Below are 18,200 nucleotides of genomic sequence, written 5' to 3'. Positions count from 1 at the left end.
AAAAAAATCATATGCATTTCTGCTCGTTTTTCTATAAAATTGAATTGAAAAGATCGAGCGTCAAATCTTTGTTGATAAACACTACAATAATTTATGGACCTATGGACGGTACGGACAGGAAAATACGGACTGTCTAACAAACAAATGCCGGATGAAACATGCTAAAAACAATCTAAATGTTCATATAAATCCACTAAGAAGGCTATATTATCCTTCATTTATCTAAAAACCAATTTTATTGTACAAAAAAAATATATATATATATTTAAAAATTTCACCATAAAGCGAAACTAAACTTCTAACTGTGTATTGCTACATAAATTTGTTTTAATGAATATTCCATTTACTGTTTAGTCTGTTTTTTTGTCATATCCATTTGACGTGGCTATGTACTTATGCCTCCCGTTATTATGCTATGTCAAGTTTTGTATTTTCGTCTTTCATTTTTGCTAACTTGATTTGTCTATATATGCATTGTTGTGTTCTATGTAACATATTTGGTTTTTTTTTAATAGTGATTACTATTATAACATGTTAATGACTGCTGCAGCTCATTTCTTTTACTTTAAAGTAATTAAGTCTGTTTTATTCACACATCATTGACAATATGATGACATATTTTTGCGACTGTCAACAAGTGAAAGTATTGACTAGCTATAAAACCAGGTTTAATCCTCCTTTTTTCTACATACCTATACCAAGTCACGAATATGTCTCTATTAATTATTTCGTTTGATGTTTTTGGACTTTTGTTTTTGCCATTTAATTACGGACTTTTCGGTTTGAACATTCGATCGCCAACAAGTCCAGAAGGACACCAAATTTTATTATAATCTATCATTAATACACGTTCTAATTTTATGCAAATAATATATATACACATATAAACAAAATATTTAAGCACTCAAAACGAATTGGGAAAAAAAACTAATGCTCGTAAGATCGTCTCGAGAGGTGTATATTGAACAGTATTCAAAAATGGCTTATGTTTATCTAAACAAAATACAGCAAAAAGTATACTGTTAAACAATGTACAAATATGTAATACAAAATAATTAATAATGGATCAACCTGATCTTGACCAGTTCAAAGTTGGCGAGAAATGATCTAATAGGGAAATAAGCCCGCGTAAAAATTACCACTCATGTGATACTACAAATTATATCACAAGACTATACATATATATATGAAAGAACCGTTAGTACAATAATTTTCTTCTATACTTCGAAACGCGGAAAATTATAAGTACACATCGTAAATATATGGCAACAATATCACAATTTTGTGGTATTTTTATCATTTTACTTTTTATTAGCTGATATCTCTTAAATTGATCGTGTTCAGTCTTTGGTGTTTTTGTTGGATCCAAATAATAAAAGATGTTGAAAGGACCAGTAAACTAATTCGAATTACAAGGGAATATAAAAATTGTCTAAAAGTAAACATATTATTTTTTTATTTAATTAAAAGTTTATCTTTAAAATTCATTCATGGGAACACCAAACAGTGCCCTTCACATACAGACCTTCGGTCCTGCTTTAAAAGAAATCATTCATGACAGCTTGAATTTGTGTAAAGGTTGACTTTCAATGCTGATATTTTACCTCTTGTTGTAAACTATTAGCATACAGGGCCAAACCGTAAAAGAAGTATATCGTAATCAATGTGTGCAATATTAGGAGTGTCATATCTTAAGACGTTGCGTTAAAGATTGCTTGTGATCTAATTAATTCTTCTACTAGTTATTAGATATAAAAAGATGTGGTATGAGAGAACTCTCCATCCAAGTCACAATTAGTATATGTAAACCATTAAAGGCCCAGGTGTGTTTTACCATACAGTGTGTTTTACCATTTTGGAGACCGTTATTGTTTGATGCGCTTTCGCACATGCTCAGTCGACGTACTGCTCACTAACATTTAAAACACTACAGTGGGAAAGCCAGTGACATTGAAGAGCTACTTCCGGTAGTCCCGCGGGAAAGGGGACATAATCTAAAAATTTTGAGGTGGCGCTGTAACCAGCGTGTAAACAAAAACGTAGCCTGTGCTTCAGACAATAAATCTATTAAAACAACTTATCATCCATCAGTATTTGAGTTTAATTTTTCATTAGAATAGATTTTGTCACACGACTGCCAAATTCGGTATTCAAATAAGTGCTCCGTTACTGAAATATGATAATTCAAAAGACTACCTCCGTTGATTTCCAAAAAAACGCGGGTAATCCCCACGACTACAAACAACTGACACAAATGCATCCTAAAGCTTTTCATTGGTCGAGATATAAATAAATGTGACCTACTAACATATGGGCACATGACTATGTACAGGATTCCCCGTCACTCTGAGTCTTGTTTACATAATAAATACTTCAACCGGAGGTCAAAATTCAACATTTTTCAAACGTTTTGGGAGTTATTTCGGTGCAAAATCAAGCAAATTATGTCATATTTTACAGATTTTAAGCACAAAATTGATCAGGACAACGAAGGGTGAGGATGTTTTCAGGATTTTAAATATATTTTTCTTAAAACGTTGAGTGGTTGAAGGCTTTACAACGTCATTTGTTGATATTTACAATTTGCTCAAACTCCTCGTATCACATTTTCTGTAGTTATTTAATTATGCTGCTGATGTATAACAGATTCATGGGCGAGATTTATGTATTACAGATTATGATTTAATCTATGAACGAATTTGTCAATATAAATAACTTCCATTGTCTGGAAGTAGACCTACCCCCCTTTTTTCAACAACAAAAATTTCAGTTAGTCAAAAGTTGTTGTCTGAATAAGCGTGCAAAGTGTAAGAACTCAGCTAGTCTTTGTTTTAAGCCAATTTTTAGGGTAATGGTTTTAGCCATTCTTTGATTCTGTAAATTATAAGAATCTGAAATGTTTCAACTTGACAATTTTAAAAAGTACATCAATCAACAAAAATTGCCTGCCTTAACACTCACACATGTTTATAAATGTCTGTCCTTATTATGCAACCTGATGTACACTGTGACTAACTATTCATGTTTGAGTGTTTCTGGGCCCTGGGCCATATTTAACTCTTGAGAACGTGAGATTAACATTCAATAGGAATGCCCAATGCCTAGTACATAAAATTCTTAATACATGTTAGAGCTACATGTATATGACATTTAAAGCATTAACAAAATGCTATATCACTTCCAATGTCTGGTATGTATGAATGTCTCACTCTGATTTTGGTGATCCTGTTTTGTTGCATTGATATAACTGCTTGACCCACATTTTTATTTTACACCAGTTTACAAGAAAACAAATCTTGGACACAGGATCTATTCTTTATTAAAAATCATACCATTCCTATATCTGTGTGCTGATTTTTCTGCAATAGAATACCTTTTCACACTTTTTACTCCATTCTAAAAGCACACAATTGCAATAATTTGCAAAATCATGTGTTTACAAATCTAGGAAAAGGGTACATAGACATCTCGTTCATAATACTACACAAGGAGCAGGATCTGCTTATTCTTCCAGAGCACATGAGATCAATTATATGTTGTGGGTTCAAGTTGATCAGTTTTCTTTTTTCTAATTTAAACTTTTCATCATAAAGTCTGAAAAAAGAGATATGTATCTACTGAAAATGATTTATTTAGGTGCAGGGGTTACCACACTTTGAAATCTACATGGAAGCAAAACAGTGAAAAGTCATGTCATGCTAGGCTACTTGAGAGACCTCACTATGTCTAGGAGAAGTGAACAATTCTAGAAACTTTCCATTTAAGTCATTCAAACCTTATAAAGAATAAAAGACCATCATTTTGACTTTTTATATCTTTTTTCTTTCTTATGTCTCAAATACTTCAGTACATACATGTATATTTCTGATACCAGTGACCAATCCAGAACTTTTTCTATTTTTTTTTTTGGGGGGGGGGGTAGTGGTTGCTGCTGCTGACTAACTTAGGAGGGACCCGCTCCAGTGATTCCCTATTTAATCAACCATTGTTTTCCTATGAGAGGGGAGCCATTTGAATATGCTAGCTTTGCATCAATGAATCTCAGGTTTTTCAATGACATTAAGTAATATTGTATTGCAACAGTATAGTGTCTCATGTACATTTACCCCACGTTATCAATATAAAATGGTGGAGTGTTTCACATTGTATGTATATTTGAAAATATAAAAATGTTTAGAAATAAAAGTTTATTAAATGATGAATAAATACAAAGTCATAAAAATAATGTTAAAATGAAAAATATGTAAAAAGTATGTTAAACATTTAAGGAGAACTATTGTTAAAATTAAAAAGTTTTTTAAAGTAAAATCAAGTCAAATAGTCCTCTGTCCCATACATGTAAATCCTCAATATAGAAATCCTGCTCTTCTTATTCCTATTGTTATCTGAAAATATATAATTTATGCAGATGATATTATCAAATGAATATAATTTCAAACTTCTCTAGATTTGCTATATGATCGGTAAATTATAATATAATTTAATTGTCTACTGACAAAAACATGATCTTCTGAGGTCCCAATTAAAAAAAATTGTTGAAAGAAAATACTGGAATCCGAAGGAACAATCTCAAAATCCTGAGCTATAAAATTACCCAATCCAGACGGTCCGAAAAAGGTTCTCTAGAAAAGGTAATACTTATACACACCAACAGATGTTTGGAAAAATTTTCTACTTATAAATTCATTTACTTAGTATTTAAAATTCATCACCATAATAACATATCAACCTTTTTAAAAGATATAAAAATGTTTTAATAAAGTATAACGTAATATGCAACATTAAATTATCTTACAGGTATCTGTTATTTAAAAGATAACTTTTCATTCAATCATTCATATCTTTAATTCTTCATACAAGTAATTGATAATAAATGTATCCAACGCCAATAAAACCTGGCCACAACACCAAGCCAATACTGAAGGTGGCAATAAAATTCAACAATAAATCACATAATTTTTTTTTGCATGGAAGGAGGGACAGAATTTATACTTTCCTACTGGTGAATATTTCATATATCTGAAATCTTTTAAAAGATATTTTACATGCCCATATGCACTATTCAGCAAAAATAATAGTACTGTTGTTCACATAGACAAGGGTCTGGATGGGGTGTTCTGCATTTCTTTATCATTTAATCTTTTAGTTCATTGGTCTCTATTTTTTTTATACTTTTTGTCCATAATTGCTCTTTCCTCAATATATAAATTAGCACATCAATACTGTAAATTCAGAAATTATTGCGAGGTTTTTATTATTGCGAAAAATGCGACAGAGTTGTAAACGAAATAATTAAAACTTGCAATTTGTAATATTTTAACTGAATTAAGCATGACTTTTCTCAAAATCCTAAAAATTAAAATTGCATTCAAGTTTAAAATGACAAAATTGCAATCATAAGTGCACGCAATAATTTCTGAATTTACAGTAGTTCAAAATGATTATGACCAGACCTAAGGCTTGCTGCTAAGAATATTTAGATTTTTTTCTGGGATGCATAGGAAGTCGTCCCAGAAAAAAAGTAGTCTTGTCAGACTTCATAATAATTTGGACTAGCATGTCATTTGCTCTATTTTTTACTTATTTTAGGGTAAATTTTCTCTATTCTTGTTCCTATAGTAATAATTCTCTAATTCTTTATACGTTTTAATAATCATAGTTCCCAGTGGCAGATCCAGGGATAGGGTTCCAGGGATTGGAATCTCCCTTTTTGGGGACGATCAATGCATTTGAATGGGGACATATAGTTGGAACCCCCCTTTGTCCTGGGGTAGTTATTTTTTTCATATATTTTTATTTTGTTTGTTTTTTTGTGTTTTTTGTCACACTTTTTGGGTTCAAAAATAAAAATATTCACCTTTTTACTATTCGAGACAACCAAACAAATCAGCACACATGCATTACACAACTGCAAAACTTTAATTAAAATTTAAATGCTAACATTGACCTGCCAAAATTGAAGTTTTATTCAAATTGAAGTCTCACGCTGGAAAAGGGGCGTTTATTTACATGTGGTCTACGGAAATTTACTGGATTTAAGAATCGAAAAGAGGCAAACATGTAGCCATAACCCGATCAGATCAATAAATTATGTTATGGATAGTATTAATATCTTTCTACTAACCATTAAAAGTAATAATACTAGGATTTCGTGGGTCAGAAACCTTAACCTGTTGAAAAATGGCGTCGATTTGTGTGCTTCCTTTTCGCAGCCTCGGTTACAATTTGACACGGAGTGATGGGTATTTATGCAAATATTTAGGGACTCCTATCATCATAGATACTATTTTTGGTCATTTTATATTTAAATAGCCAATAGGATGCAAATGTGTCAGTTATTTTCAGAAGGGGAAAACACCCGCCATATTTTTATCTCCCAAATTAACAACATCACTTGCCACTTTCAGATGTTCGTTTCTTGTAAAATAAAATCTTCTAAGAAGAAAAAATAGCATGGACACCTGTAAAACTTACCTATATAACTAATTGATGATGAAATGACACAAGTTTAATTGTCTTAAATGATAAATTTCTCGAAAAATCACACGTACACGATGTAAACAAATTGCCGCGATGGCGCGATACTGTCGCCCTCTATGAAAAATCGCGATTGTCGCCCTTGATTTTCTGGCCTTTACGTCATAAGGAAGGAGGCGCAGAATCGATCCGTGGTTTTCCCACTGCTAATTGCAAAACTTGACCAATTGTATCGCAATTTCGCGAGCATCTTCTAGTACTAATTTTTGTCATAGGGGGTGGGGAGATGTAAAACAATTGTGTTGTACTGAGTACTGGCGAAAATAGTTTGTTGGCCATATTACGAGAAGTAAAAATGTATCGTCATACTTAATACTTATCAAAGGTGGTACATTTACATATAACAAAAGTGATGCATGCAGTTTCTGAAAGTTAGTTAAAACCCAAAATAATAAACCATAAAAAAATTAATGCATCATAGATTACACATTGCTGGGATTTACTGTTTAACGCCATGGACAGTCAAAGAGGACCTGACTTGTGCAATACCCAAAATAAAAATATGAACAGGCAGATGGATAGTTAGGATTTGAAATTATAGAAATAAATACAATGTTATATATAGATATATGCCTCTAAGTACTTTTCATTGAGACTGGGTATCGTCTGGTTTGATCCTTCAAAGAAATGATATATCGTTCTGATAGAAAATAACTCCGTGTAGATAAATACCTTCAGTATGATTTCTCATATTGAAAAAAATCTCGTGAACGATAACATTTCTAAAATTGTTATTTTTTTTTGTTGTGTCACAAATCACTTGATTCAAGATATACACAAGATTCATTTATCTTTCGATTTGTAATCATACAATGTTTTATAAAGTCTAATTTTATACATTTTTTTCAAACCCAAATTCCATTTCCCTTTGTCAAATCTGCCTTCAGATGTGTTTCAGTATTCCTTTTGGTCCCTTTACTGTTATTGATCTTTGGTGTTTTTTACTTTTCAAATGTTTTCGGCGAAAGTCGTCTTAATTTGATTTATTACACATACGGATTATTACAGTTTAGCTTTCTATGAAAGTGTTGGTTTTTGTACTACGGTTTCAACCAGTCTTTACGACATAACTCGTTACATTTATGGTTCAATAGAACTTCTTTAATACCTTCTTCGCCTTGGTCTTTTGGTCCAAATGACCTCTCAATTGAATGAACTGTTGGCACGGTAAGATGAAGGATATTGCTTTTCTCCTCAGCTCCTTGAAAGTTACACATAACCATCTTTCCTTCACTCTGGTGGTATGTGAAATGGAGAAACGAGTTTAAAATAGCAGGACAGTCATCTTCGCAAGTCCCATCGACGGTTATAAAATGCCTGAATGGTCCTTCTATTCTGTCCTCTATCAAAACAATGTCACCCATTCTGAGTCTACCTTTATATCTACAACAATAGTGACAAATTGGGTTCCATAATGATGGCATGCTGTCGATCTCTGTCAAATAAGATTTAGCAAAAGCAATTCCTAATTTATTTTCTGCTTCTATATTTAGTTCTTTCCGAAACAAACTGATAGTGTCGTTCCCTGTAATAAACATTTTTCTAAACCACTGCGATTCCGTATTGCTTTTATCATTCATCATTATGTCGTCTTTACTTGCCGTTTTTACGACGCATTTTCTTTTTGACCAGTATGAATTGTCAATAGTGTCGGTGGTTTTTACCCTCTTAGTTTCAGTACCTTTGCCATGAACATTTCCTTCTGTTGGTTCTTCGATCTCGTCATTACGTTTTGATTCGAATGAGATACCTTTATACACAGTTCTCCTTCTCCCGCACTTGAAAGGATAATATTCGAAACTAGACCACCGATGTTTTTCTCTTTCATCAGAAGATATTGAATGGTATGTAGAATTCATGCCGTCTGAGTAATTATTGCCCATTGTAAATCCTATTAATAAATTGATGTAGTAGAGTGTTCAATTTGTTCAGTTGCACTTTCCAACTCTACCAAAAGGAATTATTTTTAATTGCCAGCATCAACATGTAGATGGTGCTGATTCGATGCTTTCTAAAGGATAAAAAACACACATGGTAAAAGTGACAGGAGACAGCTTTAATTAAAAAACGATCCAATTAAAAACATGTTTTGACTATATGACACATAACGTTATACTATGAATTGAATTTCATAAAAGTGTAAATGAATTTAAACAGATCTAAATATAGACTAATATATTATATGTAGGCCTTCTTAAATATTTAACTATATATATATATATATCATATTTCAACTAACGTTAATAAAAATGTGAATCTATATTGTATTTCACATTTCTAAGACATGCGCTGTCTGAGCAGTATCTTTGTTTCAAAAGATCCGACGTCTTGCTAAGATTAATGCTCTTTTACTTTCAAATTTAGGATTTGTATGTACTTTCGATTTTATAAAAACTTCGTACAATTCTTAGAATGGGCTTGTCATCGCAATAATACTTCAATTGACTTCTAGGTTATCTTAAAATTATGTTTTCAACGAAACATTATCATAATAAAAAGGCAATTGAGTGAAAGTGTAATTGTACTTCGACATGTAAAACTTATATTTATGAATATGTAATGATATCAGTTTGAATTTTAAATAGTTTATGTCATAATGCATTTTATTTTTAATTTAGCAAACATTATCATGATCTTTCTACGTCATATATTGTGTAGAAAGATCAGAATAATATATCAATCTTCATGGAGAGAACGAAATCGAAGCTATTGATAGTATGTTTGGAAAGTCCCTAATCACATGGTAAAATAAAATGACAAAACATGGTCATCCGTTCTTGTTTTTGTTCTTACCATTGAATTGTCAATGTAATACGTCCATGATTTCCGAAATACATAAATGTGTCCTTTACCATTTGGTTTTTAATCAATTTAAATGCAATATTTCAACAGTTGATATCTTCAAATTGTACGTAACACATTATGTTGTTAACTACATATCAATGTGAATTATCAACAAAAAACGTCCAACGACTGTTAATTAACGTTTAAATTACAGATATTTATTCGCAGTATAAACAGTGAACATTGTTCGTCTTATTTAATACTGTATTCTTACCTCTAACTCTTTATTTTATTCCTATCTTTTTCTTTGGTAATTTATACAGATAGAAATGTGTGTCTAATATTTGATATGATCAATGGAAAAACAGTTATATTTAAACACATTTCGTTGAAATCTTGCAGAATTAATAATAATAGTAAAATAATGATTGGTTATTTTTTATCTTTAAATCTATATAGAAAGTTATTTATATTTGTATTATTTAAATACACAGATAATAAAAAGATAATTTAGCTAAAGATAAAATTGACGAAAGCGGATTTACCATCGTAATTCATACAAACCTGTAATTTTCAGCTTAAGAATAGATTACCTTAGTCGTATTCGGCACAACTTTTTGGAACTTTGTGTCCCCAATGGTCTTCACAATTATTTTGATCTGAGCGTCACTGATGAGTCGTATGTAGACGAAACGCGCGTCTGGTGTATTAAATTATAATCCTGGTACCTTTGATAACTATTAAAGGTGTCAGACCACCAATTATAAATCCCTATCTGTTCAACCAAATTTTGCAATTTTCACAGCTTTCTAAAATTTTTACCTTAAGTTTAACTTCATAGAAACCAGGTATATCCTGAATTGTACATGTTTCAGCTTTCTACATGCCAATTTTCAGCATACCTTTAAAGCCTTCTAACAAAATGACTGACCTTTAAATAGAAGTACTCCAAAACAAAAACCTAGTTTTCTGGAAATCTAAAATTAGCATACTATGGAGCGCATTAATCCTCAATTTTTAATGCAAACTCATAGACAAGTAAATTTTGGCTCAAAATGATCTAGATATATTTATCTTTCACCAAAAGTTTCATTTCTGCAAATTTGTATGTTAGTTTAAGTAAACAAGGACATCAAAAGCACTATTTTGTGTCAAAGTAGGTCTACTTTTACATACGTTCTAAATTGGACGGAGTAATTGGTGGTCTGACACCTAAAGAGCAAAAAAAGTTGATCAGAAATCTTTGGTTTTGTTTTTTCTTAATCCTTAGTCAATTTGTAGTAAAAAAAATCCTTTCTGAGCATAATGCGACTCATATTACAAATTTCACAGCTCAATTTAAACTGACTGTAATGTAAGCCTTTGATAGAAAATACCTGAAAATCTCATTTTAGACTAGAGGTACATAAACTTTCAATGTCAAGATCAGTTTTTGTTGATTGTTCCTTGTTTGTTCTACTGCTTTAAAGACTTTCCACAATTTTTACAATGAGTTCAGTAAAAAATCAAAGGTATTGAAGAATCAAGGAATATTGACCCCCCTTTTTTTTACCTGGTGTCAGTAATGTGACTATAAACTGATCAAAAGTGCAGTTTTGGCCATCTTACTGTTTTATTTACTATCAGTCAATAAAATTTAAGGTATAAAACTTTCATTTGAGATAATAAATGAGATTTTTGTTAGTTTATGCAGTGTTTATATCAGGCTATGTTATCTGCATATACATGGTATGCCGCAATGATATAAGGGGTAAAAATCAAATAATTTCATTAAATCTTCATGACAACAATTTTTTTTGGGGTAGTAATCAACCTATGTTTTAATGTTTAACACCACAGAAACAACTTACTGTGCATTTATAACAATTTATAACATTTTTTATATGAAAGCATATTGTCAGGGTGGGAAAAGCTAAAAATAGCACAAATTCAGGTTTACGGCTCCAAATTTGCAATATGTGACTTTTTACCCCCAAAAAGATTAAAATGTGGCTACTACTATTTCAAATAATCAGTTAAGACCAAAAAATCAATTGTTTTCTGAATTTTGGGTTTCACCGCATTTCTCTTAAAGGTGTCAGACCACCAATTATAAATCCCTATCTGTTCAACCAAATTTTGCAATTTTCACAGCTTTCTAAAATTTTTACCTTAAGTTTAACTTCATAGAAACCAGGTATATCCTGAATTGTACATGTTTCAGCTTTCTACATGCCAATTTTCAGCATACCTTTAAAGCCTTCTAACAAAATGACTGACCTTTAAATAGAAGTACTCCAAAACAAAAACCTGGTTTTCTGGAAATCTAAAATTAGCATACTATGGAGCGCATTAATCCTCAATTTTTAATGCAAACTCATAGACAAGTAAATTTTGGCTCAAAATGATCTAGATATATTTATCTTTCACCAAAAGTTTCATTTCTGCAAATTTGTATGTTAGTTTAAGTAAACAAGGACATCAAAAGCACTATTTTGTGTCAAAGTAGGTCTACTTTTACATACGTTCTAAATTGGACGGAGTAATTGGTGGTCTGACACCTAAAGACAGCAGATTTGTATGGTAATTGGTCAGAGTAAATAGTTACATTAATATACTCTGAATGGTCTGTGATTTCGATAATATTTATTATTTTACATTTAAACGTTTTTTGATAAAAACGCTACAGACGCGCCTTAAGTCTATATTTATTATCTAGCATTGAGAATTGTCACTGCTAGCTCACTGTTATTACCCGAGACAATTTATTGTTGTTCCTTTCAATGTTCAGAATTCTAGTTTTTCAAACTTTATACAAGGTATAAAAAAGTTAATGTTATAAAGGAAACTGGCAATTACTACAATGAAAAAGGTCGAGAAAAGTCGCCTACAAAATATGGAAATACAAATCAGGTGATTTTGAGGAGATGTAATAAAATATGTTGGGTTATCCCATAAAATCAACACATGGCTGTCCTTTCTTGTAACTGTTTTAATCGTTGAAAAATTGTTTTGTCAATGTAACCCTTCCATATTTTTACTAAATGCAAGCATGTGTTTTTCCAATATTCGAGTTAATCAATTTAATTGAAACATAAGGTTATCTATCAATTGTACATATCACGTATGTTGTAAACTGCAAATAAAGTTTTATTATCAGTATGCAACGTTCAACGACTGAAAATTAAAGTTTAAAATTAAAAAAACACGGATTCACAGCAACAGTGAATATTGCTTGTCTAATTTTAACCAGTATTAATACCTTGCACTTTTTATTTTATCCCTAATATGGTCAATCATGTAAATTTTCAGTTTAATTTTAAAACATATTTCGTTGAAATGTTGCAAAATTAATAAAAATAGTATAATAATTATTTGGTTATATTTGTTATCTTCATATCTATATAACACTTTATTTATATTTGTATTATTTAAAAACATGGATATTAGAAAAAAAAATATTTTCGCTTAATATAAAATGATGAAGCGGTTTCTTGCCATTAAAGTGTTGAATTGTCAATATAACACCTTAATGTTCATCCTTAACGCAATCAGATATGTGCTTCACAATTATAATCAATTTAATTGAATTATTATGAAATTTATCTATTAATTGTAAGTAACACGTTTATTGTAAACTACATATCAATATGAAAACTTCGACGACTGAAATCAAAAGTTTAAATGACAGACACGTATTCACAACAGTGAAAATTGTTCGTCTTATTAAATACTGTATTCTTACCTCTCACTCTTTATTTTATTCCTGTCTTTCATTTTCGACAACGTAATTTATACTTAACGAACTGCGTGCATTTTATTTGATGTGGTCAGTTTAAAAAACATGTTTCCATTTAAAACTCATTCGTAGAAATCTTGCCAAATTAATAGAAAATAATATTAAAAGGATTGGTTATTTTATTATCTTCATATCTATATAGAAAGTTAAATATATTTGTATTATATAGATACATAGAAAATTGTCTATTTTAGCTTAAAATAAAAATGATAAAAGCGGTTTTAACAATGTAATTTATACAAATCTGTTATTTACAGAATAAAACATCAGTTATATATGCGAATTAGTCAGAATATGGGTCAAAGTTCACATTGTGATAAGACGTGGCACGGTACTTGTCTATCCAAAATTCATGTATTTGGTTTTGATGTAAAAATTGTTATTCTCGTGGGATTTTGTTTGATGCTTGGTCCGTTTCTCTGTGTGTTACATTTTAGTGTTATGTTATTGTTCTCCTCTTATATTTAATGAGTTTCCCTCGGTTTTAGTTTGTTACCCCGATTTTGTTTTTTGTCCATGGATTTATGAGTTTTGAACAGCGGTATACTACTGTTGCCTTTATTTTCCTTTTAATGTGTATTAATGGTCTATGTTTTCGATTTCAATTATTATTTCTTATTAGAACGTTTTTGATCCAAACGCATCGGACGCATCTAATGCATATATGTTTACTTTTCAGCAATATCTCTATACCGTTACAAGTGAACTGTTATTACACGATAATATTATTTTCTCAGTAGTAAGTGCTTCGCACAAGTTCTGATTTATTCTATCAGTAAGGTCAATTTACTGTTGTTCCTGTCGATGTTCAGTATTCAAGTTACTCAAACTTGATGCAAAGAAAAAAAGAATGTTAATTTTATAAAGAAAACCCGGCAATCATTGCCATATAAAAAGTCGAGAAAAGTTTAACAATAAAGCCGAATGTAATATCAGGTGATCTTGAGGGGTAGTAATAAAACAGGTGGTGTTTTCAATACATAGTCATCCTTTCTTGGTTTTTTTCTTACCATTGAATAACCAATGTTATATCTCCATGGTCTTCCATGTTCTTCATTAACACGTACATGTATGCTTTACGATTTTGTTTTAATCAATTGAAATGATATATTTTAAAAGTTATCTATCAATAGTTATCAAAGGTACCAGGATCTAATTTAGTACGCCAGTCTACCTAAGACTCATCAGTGACGCTCATATCAAAATATTTATAAAGCCAAACAAGTACAAAGTTGTATGTAAAACGAACGTTGTAAACTATATATCAATGTTTATAATCGATATTGAACCTTCGACTGAAAGTTTAAATTTTTAACTACAGATACTAAATCACAGCATCAGTGACAATTGCTTGTCTTTAATACTGTATCTTACCTCTCACTCTTTGTTATAACCCTGTCTATCTCTTGTCACAACGTAATGTATACTCAGAGATATTAAGTGTGACATGGTCAATTTATTTAAAATAAAACACACTCCGTTCATTCTGTAACACATTTCGTAGAAATCTTTCCAAATTAAAAGAAAACAGAATTATAATGATTGGCTGATAGAATATAGTATTAAAATGATTGGTTATTTATTTATCTTCATATCTATATAGAAAGATATTTATATCTGTATTATTTAAATACACATAGAAAATTTTCTCTTTTCACTTAAAATAAAAATGATGAAAGCGGTTTTAACAATCCCAATTCAATTTAATTATTAAATTACACTCAAATACAAAAATTACAAATACAATACAATAAATGACAGAGTAGACAGGTAACTAAAACAAAAGTATACCATCTAAAAATAACTAACTTTTTAATGTGTATGTTGTGTACAAACTTTCGTTTTGTACAAATTAAACACACCTGAGTTTTTTCAGCATAATATATCAGTTTTTAGCATGTGATTTGATTAGGGCTATTCCAGAAAAAAATGTAGGGGGGGGGGGGGGGGGGGTTGGGGGGTTGGAAGGCAGTTTTTGTCAGCACCCGCCACCCAGACAATTGTAATTGAGAATTATAGTGTGAAAAGTTGCTCTGGTACCAATCACCCATGTATTATTAATCAAATGTGTCTCCAACCCCCTTTCCATACATTTTCTGGATTTTTTTCTGAAATAGCCCTTATATTATGGTTAGACTAAAATATCATTTCAATGATTAGTGTTTTGACATTGAAATTTTATTGTTATTTAGAAACATGTATTAGGGAAAGCGAATCAGTGCGTCTGAGTTTGTTCATTTTTCTAAAACTCTGTCCATATTGCCGTTACCATAGAAAATATCCAACTCTCTATAAAATGTAACATTAGATTGTGTTATCTATTCTTTAAAGACCTCTTTTACCAAATATGTAAAACTATGACTTAAGTTTGTTTTCTCTTATTTTTTAGTGTAAATTCACATTGCGATAAGACGTGTCACGGTACTTGTCTATCCCAAATTCATGTATTTGGTTTTGATGTTATATTTGTTATTCTCGTGGGATTTTGTCTGATGCTTGGTGCGTTTCTGTGTGTGATACATTTCAGTGTTGTGTCGTTGTTCTCCTCTTATATTTAATGCGTTTCCCTCGGTTTTAGTTTGTTACCCCGATCTTGTTTTTTGTCCATGGATTTATGAGTTTTGAACAGCGGTAAACTACTGTTGCCTTTATTTAAGTAGAAGAGGTCTTTAAAGTATAGTCAACAAAATCTAATGTTACATTTTTTAGAGAGTTGGAATCTTGGCCTCCAAAAGTTGAATTTTTATATATTTTTTTAACGTTGGTTCACAACTTTGAAACGATTAATTCAAATTGAATATTTGGAACCTGCTACAACTAATTAACGTTAGACCGAGAGGTCACGTACATTAATGCATTTTTAAAGTATTTGTGACAAATGTTATACATTTTACCTTTTTTTTTATTTGAAAATGATAAAAGAAATCACTCCGTTAACTCTCTTTACACAAACAATTTAAGTAGAACAATTCTGTAGAACAGTTCTGCTGAAAGTAGGAGAAAGGTTTACCAGACATATTTCCCGATTTTTGTCGCATCGGCATAAAATTTGACAATTACATCATTTAACCTGATATGGACTTCAATTTAATAAAAGGTCGACCACACTAGTGTGTTTTGGTGTTTAGTAATCAGACACTGGCAACGATGTTAACGTTACACAATTTTTCGAACGGTCAATAGTTATTTTTGTTGAACTTTTTTTCTTTTTATTTCTTTTCCTTGGGACATGAATTCATTATATGCTATGCATTAAATCTATTTAGCATTTTAATACCAGAATACGTAGAATTAATACGACTTACCGGGTTAACTATTGCAAATAGATAGTGAACATACTTGTTTTATGTATAATAGGATTTTTTATTTTTTTTTTCATACATGTATTATGTTTTGTTAATGTATTAAAATTTGTATGACATGATGAAACGAAATAAAAATAAAATGTTACAATCAAAACGATATCATTATTTCAAAATACCTAACATTACTTTTAGAATGGTAAAACTTAACAGTTTTAGGGGTCTGTCCCAACTGGCGAGTGTGGCCAGACACGACAAGACTAGAAATATTTCAGTGCTGAGATGCACTAATATCAAATGTTCATAACAAGTAAAAGTCCAGTAAAAAATATTTATCTTGGTAATTATAGAAAATCGTTGGTCATCTCCATGAGATTGATTTTCGCGCCTGAGCCGGTACCGCAAAGGTGAGAAAAGCAAACGAGTTGAGATGACCAATGATTTCATTTCGTTTCTAGCGATAATTTTTCATATCACTCCACTCCGCTGAGAAAGGAAATTAACAGTTAGTTAGATCAAAGGGACATTTCATTCAGAGTGACAGCAAACCTGATTTTCGGTCATGGCAATGCTATTTGTATATCTAGACACCCTAACAAGATCAATTAAAAAGAATATAGATGAATGTTTATAGGGTTCAAAATTGAAAAAAGTCAAAATCTATCTAAGTATCACTTTTTTCCTACATAAAGATATACAACAAAACAACAATAAAAATCTTGAATCTGGAATATCAAATTAAGTCATTCCGAGTGACAGCAAACCTTATTTTCGTTCATGGTAATGATATTTGTATATCTATACACCCTAACAAGATCAATTAAAAAGAATATAGATGAATGTTTATAGGATTCACAATTGAAAAAGTCAAAATCTATCTAAGTATCACTTTTCCCTACATAAAGATGTACAACAAAACAACAATAAAAAGCTTAAATCGGGAAAATCAAATTAAGTCACAGGAAACAGAATATCTAAATTTTAAGATTTTGTCAAACGTTTGCATGTTAATAGAAATAGTAGAACATGGAGATTCACAGTAATTCATCAAACCCGTCTTTCTTTTCTGTCTAAAGATTTTCAGGTATTTTAGAAAGAAGAAAAAAGTGTATACGTACATCGTGCCATTGTGTTATTGTTCTATGATAATTCTTGTCTTAATGTTTGCTAAAGTGCTTTGTCTACATGCCTTTTGGTGTTTATTTGACACATATTGCGTGGCTCTGTACTTAAACATTCCATTATTGTACTATTGTTAAACATTTTTGTATTCTTGTTTTACATTTTTGTATTCTTGTTTTACATTTTTGTATTCTTGTTTTTCTTTCTTTAGTTCTTTTTATGAATTTTTTAGGCATACATGACGTGGCTTTGTACTATACATTCTTTGTTATATATTTGTTTGTTTTATAGTGATTAAGATTATAACACAGAGTTGACTGTTGTAATCCTATTATTGACATGTTAACCAATCATGGCTTTGTTTTGTTCACACATCGTTGTCATTATAATGAAATGAGCGATAGGTTTAGCTAGCTAAAAAAACGGTTGAATCCTCCATTTTCTACATAAAAAATGCCTGTTCCAAGTCAGGAATATGACAGTTGTTATCCCGAGTCCCGGATTCCTCTAAATGAATTGACTTTTTACTATTTTTTTTTGCATTGGAAAGTGAAATAGAAATTAACGGTACCAATTGTCTTGCACCAGATGCGCATTTCGACAATACATGTCTCTTCAGGGATGCTCATAGTCAAAATATTTGAAATCCAAAGGTTATATAAAAGATGAAGAGCTAT

General features: G+C 30.8%; 1 protein-coding gene across 1 annotated transcript; it reads right to left on the bottom strand.

Annotated features, from left to right (window-relative positions):
- Positions 1-6,689: 6,689 nt before the first annotated feature.
- On the bottom strand, positions 6,690-9,651 carry LOC134723809 (uncharacterized). Its single transcript, XM_063587358.1, has 2 exons — positions 9,596-9,651; positions 6,690-8,548 (listed from the first exon to the last, which is right to left on the bottom strand). Exon 2 carries the CDS (start codon positions 8,418-8,420, stop codon positions 7,578-7,580), a length of 843 nt encoding a protein of 280 aa, XP_063443428.1. The 5' UTR covers positions 8,421-8,548; positions 9,596-9,651; the 3' UTR covers positions 6,690-7,577.
- Between the last annotated feature and the right edge of the window lie 8,549 nt (positions 9,652-18,200).

This window comes from Mytilus trossulus, chromosome 6 (genome assembly GCF_036588685.1).
Source record: "Mytilus trossulus isolate FHL-02 chromosome 6, PNRI_Mtr1.1.1.hap1, whole genome shotgun sequence".
In the NCBI taxonomy this organism is placed as follows: domain Eukaryota; kingdom Metazoa; phylum Mollusca; class Bivalvia; order Mytilida; family Mytilidae; genus Mytilus; species Mytilus trossulus.
The sequence above is the reverse complement of the archived record's forward strand: the minus strand, read 5'-3'. Positions and strand labels throughout refer to the sequence as shown.

Coding starts and splice junctions, on each gene's coding strand:
- LOC134723809 (XM_063587358.1), bottom strand. CDS start 8,420: ATGGGCAATAATTACTCAGACGGCATGAATTCTACATACCATTCAATA.